Here is an 11,803-nt window from a genome sequence, read left to right as displayed (position 1 = left end):
TGTAAACCATTTTCTTTTTCAAAGTTCCACTCATCTATTTTCATAGATCTGTTAAATCTTGTAATATCCTTTACAAAAAGAAAATTAACCACAGGCTAAATTATCTCATGTTATCTTCGTTTTGAAATGCTCTTCTCCTTCAAAGAGAAAAGTTGGTAGGTAGGACATTGTTCTTGTGGAGACTGTACCCTGAGTCACAGGTCACAGAATACCTCAAAGGCCGCCTGAGGCACCCGTCTCAAATCACAAGTGAGGAAAAAGGCTCAGAAGGGGTTGCTGGTCTTATCTAAGACCACACATGAGTCAGGAGTCAGAGCCAGGGCTACAATCCATGGGACTGGACATCTGGGGGTCTGCACCCTGTGTAATGAGGGACTGTGGTGTCACTGTCACACTGGTTCTGTGGGCAGTCCCCCTGGCTCCACGCTGGCCTCACCTCTCTCTGGACTCCCTCAGCAGCAGGCCAGGCGTCTGGCCCCTCTGATGAAATGCTCTTTCCTCCTTGCTCACGTGCCCTCTGTGACCACCACTCTCATCTCACTGTCCTGGTCTGGGGGTGGGTCAATGTGAGGGTCATCTAGCTGGCTGGCAGGACATTTCTGGGGCTGCACCTCATACGCAGCCTCATTGCAGGGTCTGATTCTTGGATTTAGATTCACTTGTTGGGCTGGAATGCTAACTGATGAATTTACAGTAGGTCCTTGCAATCCTTTGCCAGACGACTGACAAAGAGCAGGGTCCTTAAGAGTCTGTGAAAAGAAAACACTGAGACCACATTTCCTATTGTCTGTCCCTTTCGAGGCTGGTCACTCCCATCCACTGATACCTTGTTCCTATAAAAGAGAACTCATCATGGAGTATCAGGCCTCCGAAGAGCTTTTCTGATAGGCCAGGAGTCCTTGTTCCTTGTATAGGTGCTGATTTAAACTCTCTGGTCATAGAGCAAGTCACGTTTTGGCCTGACTCCTGCAGCCTGAGCCTCACAGAGTCCTGGGAAACTCGGTACCGAAGAGCGAAGGCTGAGCCAGGCCCTGAAGACACGGAGGTGAGGAGCATTACTCTTCTTGTGTTTCTAGCTTGCCTCCCCAAGTGCAGGGCTATCTCCCCCTAGACCTAGAAGGGGTCTGAAAGCGGGCAGAGGAAGGAAGCCACTGAAGAGTCCAGGGGTCCAGGCGCCTTTTGCTTCTGTGCATCCAAACCTCAGCTACCTGAATCTTCGGGGCTGGTGGCAGAAATAAATTTATTCACTCCTGCCCTCTGGGCTGTGGGTCGGGTGGAGGAGGTGGGGGTGGGGAAATGCACGGAAGAATCAGTGGGGCCGGGGCGGGGGCGGGGCTGAGCTTCACGGATTGGCCGCACCGCCCTCCTCCCCTTCCCCCCCTCTCCCCGCATCCCCTACAAAGTCTGAACCTCAGCTCCCTTGTTGAGGCTCCAGGGATTTCCAGGAAACGTGTACCATGGCTATGACTTTGTCGTGGGGTGAGTGAGGGGTCCACCTGGGCAGATGGAACCGGGGAGCGATGGCAAGGAAGTGCTGAGCAGCTCCAGGAACGATTCTAGGAGAAGATTCCTCTCTTGGGCTTTGCTGGACCTGATTCACGTTCCTGCAGCTTGGCTCCCTACAGGCTGGGTACTTTAGGCCCTTTGCGTGGGTGGCGGGTGGGGCATAAGGAGAGGCATCAGGAGCAAGCTCTGTGGGGTTTTCGCGCCTGTGTGAGGAGAGGGGAGGGTGGTGCCTTCTTACTTGGAAAAGATGAAATTGGGCAGGCAGGATCCCTCCATCTAAGACCCCTTCCCGGTGCTGTCTCTCTCAGCTGGGTCATGCCATCCGTCTGCTCCTGGAATACACAGATTCAAACTATGAGGAAAAGAAGTACACGGTGGGGGACGGTAATGGCACCCTTGGGTTGGCCCTTCTGCCAACTAATGCTGATTTGGTAACAAGCAGCCCTTGCCCTGACCACCTGTTGCCCACCTCTGCAAGGCCTCTACCACCGGGATCTGTGGCCTGCCCTTCCCGGGTTTTCTTTGGCTGTGCAGCTCTGGCCTGCAAGCTTAGGATGCTGGGAGGGAATTGCTGCCCCACAGCGTATCATTAATTGGGATCCATTCCCCCTTTAGGGCTTGCCTAAACCTGTTGTAAGCCTTACTGCTGGGAGTGTGAGACTTAGTGGTTCTGTCAGATTCCAGATCCACTTGTCTCGGAGGGGGTGCGGGTGTATGTGCACGTGGGGGGTCTTGCAATGACTCTTGGTATGGTTTCTGGGGAAGGAATGTTGGACTACAACGAGGCTTGTTTTCATTCATTTCCACCATAGCTCCCGACTATGACAAAAGCCAGTGGCTGAATGAGAAACTCAGGCTGGGCCTGGACTTTCCCAGTGTAGGTACAGGGTGTGGGGGAAAGTGAAATGCGTCTCTCCCTCCATCTCCTTTCCCCAGCCTGGAGGTTTTAGATCAGGTGCTTTCTGATCCACCTCTCTCACTCCTAGTTCTCTTCACTGCCTTTCCATTGTGTTCCCTGTTCAAGATCATGCATGTGCTGTACATATATTTATTTAGTGCCCACCATGGGGTTGCAGGTACCATGGGCCAGGTCCTCAGTGTGCCAAGTCCCCGTCTGTCATTTCACAGGGGATGGGGGTGCTGGGGAGCTGGTAGTGCAACAGACCTGCTTGGTTGCCATTGCAGCTGCCCTACTTAATTGATGGGCCTCACAAGATCACCCAGACTAACGCTATCCTGCACTACATTGCCTGCAAGCACAACCTGTGTAAATGGGGCTGGGGCAGGTGCGAGGGCACAGGAGGCCAGTCGGCCATTCCCTGGACTTGGCTGCAGTGGGATGCTGAATGTGAGTGTCTGCTGTGTGGACCACAGGTGGGGAGACAGAAGCAGAGAAGATTCCTGTGGATATCCTGGAGAACCAGGTTATGGACTCTCGAAATGAGCTGGCCAGGGTGTGCTACAGCCCTGATTTTGTGAGTTCCTGTTGGGCTGGGCCAGGGCAGGGTTTGGACCAGGAGATGTGACTCTTGCATTCCCATCTGTACTTGTCCTGTGTGCCATTTGAACTCTTTAGACCTATAGATCCTCCAAGGGGTCCCCTATACTGCTGACAGAGTGACCTCCATAACTCTAAATCTCCTCAGATCAAAACTCTGAGTCAGTTCTCCATAACTTTAGGATAAAGTCCACAGTCTCCCCAGTGTGGAAATTAAGTTCTTAAACAACTTATTTATCTTCTTTTCCCAGTATCTTCCCCTTAAAACCCACAGAGCTCCACATGAATCCCGATTATTAGCTGTACAGTGTCTACCAGAGAGTATTTGTTTCTGCAAGAATGCCTTCCACTCCTCCTTTTTTCATCCTCTCAAATTCTCCTCACTTTTCAGGAAACTACTAAAAAGTCTTTTCCATTCATGTGCCAACCCAGGACTAGAACTTCCCCTTCCTTCCTTGAGCTCTTGTAGTTAGTTCTTTGCTTCTGTGATTCCACCCGACATCTGAGTCAAGTGCTCGGCCAGGTGCTCAGAGTACTCCTGGACCTGACTGATAAATAGGTTTGCTTGGAGGTAGTTGGTGACAGATTCAGAGACAATGTTGTTTTCCTGTCTGCCTTCCTATGACCTCCCACAGATGGCGCTGGTACCCAGAATGGTCTAATAAATGCTGGCTGATTAAATGGAAGCCTGGGCACTGGCCCGGGGCAGTCTAGGGAGGATGGTGGCTCTCCCATGGCCAGCTGGGTCATCACAGCAGTGGGGGAGCTGCCTCTCTGCCCAGGGAGTTGGGGGTCTGAGGGTGGTGACAGGTGTTTTCCATCACAGGAGAAGCTGAAGCTGAAATATTTGAGGGGCTCCCTGACAAGATGAGGCTCTTCTCACAGTTCCTGGGGCAGTGGCCATGGTTTGCAGGGGACAAGGTAAAGGGGGAAGGAGACAGGGACACAGGGTTGTCATTCATCCCAGATGATGGAGTTTCCCATCCACTCATCCTTGGCTTTCTGCAGATCACCTTTGTGGATTTCCTTGCTTATGACATCCTTGAATGGAACCGTATCTTTGAGCCTAAGTGCCTGGATGCGTTCCCAAACCTGAAGGACTTCATTGCCCACTTTGAGGTGAGTCCTCTGATCCCCCTTCCTCTTTGATGTTCCTTTTTGCTTCTCCCTTTTCCATAACACTTTCCATAATTTTGGAGGTAAAAATAAGAATAACTAGCATTTATGGAGCATTTGGTTTATGCCAGGACCTGTGCTAAGCATTTTACATGTATTGTGCCAGATTTAATCTTCACAATATTACTACAAGGTAGATGGAGTTGTCACCCCCATTTTAGAGATGAGTAAACTATGGTGAAGGGGGTAAGGAATTTGCTTAGGGTCACAGAGCCAGTACAGGTTGTGCCGGGCTTCCTGTCAGCTTCTATGGGCAGTAATCACTGGCTATCCTCCTCCTGTGCTGAAAGGGAAAGCTCAGACCCTTTTCCTGCCTGAGTTTCACAACCCAAGAAAGTATGAATGAGGTAGAATTTGAGGAGTGTGTATGTAGCTGGCAGTAGTAGGACTAAGACAAGGAAAGATTGATAGTAAATTCTGTAGACAGACAATATTTATATATCACCTCCAGAAAGCTTTGCACCAATCCAATCCACATTTTGGGCAAGTTCTGAAGTTCCCAGGTCTGTAGAGGTGCTGTGGTTGAGTATTTATGTGGGTGCCCCTGTGAAGGATTTTATCTTGAAGTGTTCTGTGGTAGGACAGTGTTCTTTCCTCCATTCTTCTGCCCTTTCTGGTTCCCTGTTTAAGGTTTTTCCATCTCTGAGATGGGTCAGTACATTTATTTTAACTCATGTTCACTGATGGTCTCCTGTGTTTGAGGCACTGGGTCAAGGACAGTGGGGCCTGCAAAGATGGCCCTGCCCTGGAGCCCTCCCTCTGAGCTCAGTGTGGTTGGATAACTTCAGCCCGTAACAGGTGTAGGGCATGTGATGCCATCTGGATTGTAGGGGAACACAATCTGGGGCCCACCTCACTGCCAGTCATCCTTCACACGTGGTCAGCTGATCTGAAAGCAACCCAATCTACCTGATCAGGTATTTGAAAACCTGAGGCTGTTGCCCAACAGGGTTTTCAGCATTGAGTTCTTGTTCTTGTACCCCTTCCCATCGAGAGAACTGTTTTCTTCTCTAGTTCTTATCAATTTCTGGTACTGGTTCAAGCTGAGCACCTTGGGGATGACACAAGAGTTAAGATGACTGTAACGGTCATCTGTGGACTGGGGCCCATTTGTTTAGGAAGTTCCAGATGTCTTTGAATCCTTTAAAAAATTATCTATCCTGTTCATGATAGCCCAAAACACACACCTGAGTGTCATATGGCCTGGACCCCTTAGCTAGAGGTGAGGTAGGCTGGGGCACAGTGAGACTGGGCTCAGTTATTAGGCTGAGGAGCTTGGACCATCTCCTGCAAGTGGAATAATTATAGCCTGGTCCTGCCTGGCTTTGCTAGTCCACTTTCCCTTTCAATCTTCATCTAGATTTGCTGACTCATTTGCCAAGATCTGGCCTCTTGCAGGCTGTAATGGGTATGTTCTGACCCCCTTTGTCCTGCTCTGCCTTCTTTTCCGTGTGAAAATCCTGATGAGCTGGGCCTGAGTCAGGGGCCTCCCTCTGCAGAAGGAGAATGTTTGTTCCACAGGGAGTGAGATGTCCTCCTGTGAAGGTGGGGAAGGGAGAAAGTGCAGCAGAAACAGCCCAGGACTGGGGAGAGACAGCCATGCTGAATTCCAGCCCTATCCCAGGACTGGCTCGGTGAGCAGGAGGAAGGTGTTTAACCAATGTGCACCTCAGTTTGCCTATTGATAAATGGCAATAGTAACATATATCTCTCAGGGCAGTTGGGAGGATTTTCTAATCCTGTGTTATAATCTCTAGTGGACATAAAGCACCTAGCACAGTGTAGGGTTTCCAAGATGGGAGATCTTATTAAGATAAGAGATTACAGGAAATTGGAAGAGTTCACTTACCAGGGAACCACAGGACTACTCTTATGCCCCATCACTCGCCCCACATGGAAGGACTATGGTGGGTCCCCTGAGCTGGCTGTGCCTGCATGGGAAGTACTAGAGTCCTGATACGGTGCAGACCCTGAGCTCTGGCCTTCTTTTCCCCACCCTAAGGGCCTGAAGAAGATCGCGGCCTACATGAAGTCCAGCTACTTCCGCCCAACTCCTGTCTATATGAAGACGGCCTTGTTGGGCAATAAGTAGGGCCCTGTATTGCCAGGAGATGGGAGGAGGAGCCAGCCCTGTGCCTGCTGCCTTGGGCCCTGGAGAACACCCGCCCCCACCACCAGCACTAGCCCTCTCCTCCTTTTCGCTCCATTCCCCTCCCCAAGGACTTATCTGCCCCCTTTTTTTTAGTTAACCTCACCCCATCCAGAAAACCTCAGCTCCCACTTTCCTTCAGCCAGTCCCCCTTCTGACCTCTCTTGTCCCTGCACTGAAGCCAATAAGACCACTCTTCCCCCCACTGGCGCAATTGCTTAGAGGAGCCGCCTGGAACCCTGGCCTCTAGGGCTCAGCCCTGAACTCCCTGTTCTCCCCTAAGACACCAGTATGGCTGGTGTGTGGGCCCTGCTCCTACATGGTCCCTGCTCTAGCCACATCTGATCCCCAGGTAGGGGTGAGCCACACCTGCTGTGTCTTGTCCTCCGGGCTCTGTGGACTCACGACTGACAGTGGTAGTGGTGGTTGTTGAGGAAGGGGGTGTCTTGTCTTCCCTTTGTCTTTTGGTGTCCAAGGCAGGGGCTGGGTGGATGGTGATGTGTGTGTATGGGGAGAGTTATAACATTTCTTTCTCATTTCTGTCTCCTCCTCATGTCCCTCTGTCCCTCACTGTACAGATATCTACAGAAGAGACCCCCCTTCTGTGCCTGGCACCCTCATTAAGCTGGCTTTCATCAAGTCCATGAGGACCTGTGTGTATGGTTCTTAGGGTGCCGGGGTGGTGGGGAAGGGACTGAGCAGTCCACAGGGTGTGGAGTCCTGGGGGACTACCTCCTGTCACCCTCTCCTGGAAGGTTTTACTAATTCAGTTGCCCCTCCTCTCCGTTCTCATAATAAATCTCAGTATATCCCACTGTATTGTAACTGTTACTTTCCTTGCTTTTTGTTTTTTTTCTTCGCCCAACTACAGCATAAAATTCATTGAGATGAGAATGAGTCTTATTTGACTTTTTATCTCTGATGTCTATCACAGTGCTTTGCACACAGCACATATTCATTAAAAGTTTGAAACCTGAAAGAATTATCTCTAGGTAAGGCTCTGGCGAACTCTACCATCCTGATTGATATAGTTATCTCTGCCACTGTAGATATAGAATAAATTTCAGAAGATTTAATATCAACATGTCTGGGGGAATAAGCCACTAGCTCTCCCTAGCTTAAGTGGTAATAGACTCTTGTTTCTGGTTGGAAACCACCTTGACCTGACCTGAGATGGGCAGGCCCTTTTTGCTGAGTAAAAGTGCTACAGAACTAGGTGATAAGGAGCTGATGTGGCCATTTTATATCAGGTCACCCATAAAGGAGCAGAACTCAATGTAGAACCAGATGTCCGAGCAGATTAGATTCCTCATACTGTGACCGGATTGTGGAGTAGGGCTTGTTTAGGTACAGGTTTCGGACTTGGCCCATAGCAGAGAATCAATATGGAGAAGAGTCTTATTGGGGTTTGGCTACATGGTCACTGCCTGAAATGCAATTTCTACACTTATTAAATGAAAAAGCAATAGGCATAACATTAAATGTAGTTAAGAAGTAAATGATTAATTAAAAAAGATAAAACTAGTAGATAAAACTTAATCAAAGGTAAAAGTTTATGAAGCTGGTAAGATACAAATTAGTTAAGCTAAAAGTTTATTGAACTTTAACATTTACAAACTTAGTGACATAAGGGAAAAAGTAAAGGGCAAAAAGTGATAGAAGTCGTTTTAGGCTGGGTTCTCTAAAGGAGCAAAACCAGTGAAGCATATATATACATATACAGAGAGAGACATCTCAAGGAAATGGCTCTCATAGTTGTAAAGGCTGGCAAGTCCCAAATCTGTGGGCAGACATCAGGCTGGAGGCTTCCGCTGACTCATAGGGTCGCAGGAGCTGGCAAATCCTAAAATCTGCGGGTTAAATGACAGGCTACTGGCTTACATCCCAAGAACTGCAGGTCAGAGGATGACAAGTTGGATGCAGGATCCAGAGAGAGCTTTGACAGAACTTCTACATATATTGCATGCAGACCACATCCCCAAAGAAACTCCTTTTATAACTGATTGGCTGAGTATATATCAGATCACATCTTGGAGGTGATTTTTCATTATATCATGGAAAAGGAATCCGTCCAATGTCTGCCAAACCACTGAGCATCATAACTTAAATCAAATTGACACATAACATTAGCAGTCACAGAAGTTAAGGGTGACACTAAAATAAAAGATAGTTAGAATAAAAATATTAAATCAGGCGGAGCCAACACAGTGCCATAGACAGATGCGCCATGCTGTCCTTCTGCAGCAAAGACCTGAAAAACTAAGTAAAATAGATACAATCATCAATCCTGGAAACCTGAGCATCAAGTTAAGGGATAAAGAACTAGATCAAACACCAAATGGAAGAAGAAATTGATGGAAAACAGAGAACGAGAAGAGATATGGAGTGGAGGTCCCCTGCCAACTAACATGGCACAGTGTTGCTACCTTGAAACCCAGCCAACAATAACACCGGATGAGGAGTTTGGAAAGGCAACTTCATGGAACCCCCAACTAGAGACATAGTACCTGGTAACCAGAGAAATACATGTTCATACCCATTACCCTTCTGGTGAGTAGAAGGAAGAAATCCCCTCTGCCCCATATCGCAGTCCCAACCGCAGAGGTCCACAATAAGAGCCCTCCTCAGCCCCCTGGGTCTGCCCTGCCCTCCCCGCCCTCCATGATGCAGATTGTTTGTTTGTTTGTTTGTTTTTTGTTGTGCTTTAAGTGAAAGTTTACAATTTAAGTTAGTCTGTCATACAAAAATTTATACATACATTGTTCTGTGACCCTACTTGCACTCTCTACACTGTGACAGCACACTCTTCCTTTCCACCCGGAATTTCCCATGTCCATTCAACCAGCTCCTGTCCCTCTGTCATGATGCAGATTTTTATTCCCTCTTTTTTTTCCTTTTCTTTTGCCCTCCCACCTAGCAGCATATGCCACCTCCCTCCCTTCTCACTGCCCCTGGGTCTGCCCTGCCCCCACTCACCTGCCCCACCTTGCCACAATTTTTTCCTTTCTTTTCTTTCTCCCTCCCACCTAGCCCCGTACACCACTTCCCATCCCCTTCCTTCTGGCCTCTGTGACACCAGCACACTTAGAGAGCCACCAGCCCACAGCTGCCTGGGTCCGCCCTGCCCCACCCCCACCCACTAGCTCCTGCTGCGCTGCAATTTTTTTTCTTTTTTTCCTTTTTCCTTCTCACCTACCCTGTATGCCATGTCTCCTCCCCACTGGCCCCGGGTCTGCCCCAGCCCTGCTACCAGTCCCAAATGGGACACCATTTTTTTCACTCTTTACTTTGTTTTCCTCCTTCCCACCTAGCCCTGTACGCCACCTCACCCCATTCCTGTTGGCCCTTACAATCCTGCCAAAGATAGAATGCCACCAGCGCACCACACTGCTGCTGCCCCGGGCTTGCTCCGCCCCTACCTGCCAGCCTCCAACATGTTGCCATTTATTTTATTTTTCTTTTTATTCTGTTTTCTTTTTCTTTCCTTTCCTTTCCTTTTCTTTCTCCCTCCCACCTAGCTTGCTATGCCACCTCCCCTCCTTCCTGCCAGCCTCTGAGTTTGACCGGCCCCTACCTGCCAGCTCCCACCATGCTGCCCTTTTTCTTTCTTTCTTTCTCTTTTTGTTTCTTTCTCCATCCCACCTAGGCATATATGCCATCACCACCCCTTATCGCTTGTCCCTGCTTTGTCACCATGTTTATAGTGACCCTGATGCTCAGGCCCATCTCCACACCAGAACTGCACTGCCCCTCCCCTCCCCTCCCACCACTCATCCAGCCTAGTGGCACAGTGGTTAAGAGCTCAGCTGCTAACCAAAAGGCTGGCAGTTCGAATCCACCAGCCACTTCTTGGAAACCCTATGGGGCAGTTCTACTCTGTCCTGTAGGGTCACTATGAGTCGGAATCAACTGGATGGCAACAGATTTCAGTATCGATAATCACACTGAATATAAATGGTTTAAATGCACCTGTAAAAAGACAGAGAGTGGCAGAATGAATTAAAAAAAAAAAAAAAAAACCACAACCCATCAGTATACTGCCTACAAGAGACACATCTTAGACACAAAGACATAAATATATTAAAAATCAAAGCATGGAAAAAAATATAACAACAAACAGTAACCAAAAAAGAGCAGGAGTGGCAATACTAATCTCAGATGAAATAGATTTTAAGACAAAATCCACCATAAAACACAAGGAAGGACATTATATAACGATTAAAAGGACACTCCACCAAGAAAATATAACCTTAATAAATATCTATGCACCAAATTATAAGGCTCTGAAATACAGAAAACAAACTCTAAGAGCACTGAAAAGAGAAATAGTTCCACAATAATAGTAGGAGACTTCAAAACACCACTCTCAGTAAAGTACTGAACATCTAGAAAGAAACTCAACAAAGATACAGAAGATCTAAAGGCCATAACCCAACTAGACCTCATAGACATGCATATAGAACACACCAGCCAACAGCAGCAAAGTACACATTCTTTTCCAGTGCACATAGAATATTCTCCAGGATAGTCTACATGTTAGGCCACAAAGCTACCCTCAATAAAACCCAAAACATCAAAATAATACAAAGCATTCTTTGCGATCACAATGCCATAGAAGTAGAAATCAATAACAAGAAGAACAAGCGAAAAAAAAAAAAAATCAAATATGTGGAAACTGAATTTAACCCCTTGCTTCAAAAGAACTGGGTAATTAATAGGGTAATTAATAGAATAAATCCAAGAAGGAATAAAAAAAATTCCTAGAATCAAATGAGAATGAAAACACATCATACCAAAACCTTTGGAACACAGCAAAGGCAATGCTCAGAGGTCAATTTATAGCAATAAACGCACAAAATCAAAAAGGAAGAATGGGTCAAAATGAAAATGTTAGCCCTACAACTCAAACAAATAGAAAGAGAACTGCAAAAGAAGCTCACAGCCACCAGCAGAATGGAAATAATAAAGATTAGAGCAGAAATAAATGAAATAGAGAAAGAATCAACAAGACCAAAAGATGGTTCTTTGAAAAGAGCAACAAAATCGACAAACCATTGGCCAAACTGACAAAAGAAAAACAGAAGAGGAAGCAAATAACCCAAATAAGAAATGAAATAGGGGACATTACAACAAACCCAACTGAAATAAAGAGGATCATAACAGAATACTATGAAAAATTTTACTCATAGGGGCAATCACTAATTAGGTAGTAGACAAGTGTTAACTATGGTGAAGGGAAAGACAACACACAATACAGGGGAAGTCCACACAACTTGACCAAGGCAAAGTCAGAGAAGCTTTCTAGACACATCCAAACACTTTGAGGGACTGAGTTACTGGGGCTAATGGCTGGGGACCATAGTCTTGGGGGACATCTAGGTCAATTGACATAACATAGTTCATAAAGAAAATGTTCTACATCCTACTTTGGTAAGTAGCATCTGGGTCTTAAAAGCTTGTGGGTGGCCATCTAA

At 47.3% G+C, this 11,803-nt stretch overlaps 1 protein-coding gene across 1 annotated transcript in view; it reads left to right on the top strand.

The window, feature by feature from the left end:
- The window catches only part of LOC101354972 (glutathione S-transferase Mu 1-like), a 10,411-nt gene extending 4,139 nt beyond the window's left edge, over positions 1 to 6,272 (top strand). Inside the window, exons 2-7 of the mRNA XM_023742177.1 lie at positions 2,319 to 2,383; positions 2,692 to 2,773; positions 2,881 to 2,985; positions 3,834 to 3,925; positions 4,013 to 4,123; positions 6,183 to 6,272. Of these exons, the coding sequence (XP_023597945.1) occupies positions 2,319 to 2,383; positions 2,692 to 2,773; positions 2,881 to 2,985; positions 3,834 to 3,925; positions 4,013 to 4,123; positions 6,183 to 6,272 (545 nt within the window). The remainder of the gene's footprint in view (positions 1 to 2,318; positions 2,384 to 2,691; positions 2,774 to 2,880; positions 2,986 to 3,833; positions 3,926 to 4,012; positions 4,124 to 6,182) is intronic.
- Positions 6,273 to 11,803: the final 5,531 nt, after the last annotated feature.

The sequence above is a fragment of the Trichechus manatus genome, unplaced genomic scaffold, assembly GCF_000243295.1.
Source record: "Trichechus manatus latirostris isolate Lorelei unplaced genomic scaffold, TriManLat1.0 scaffold00204, whole genome shotgun sequence".
In the NCBI taxonomy this organism is placed as follows: domain Eukaryota; kingdom Metazoa; phylum Chordata; class Mammalia; order Sirenia; family Trichechidae; genus Trichechus; species Trichechus manatus.
The sequence above is the reverse complement of the archived record's forward strand: the minus strand, read 5'-3'. Positions and strand labels throughout refer to the sequence as shown.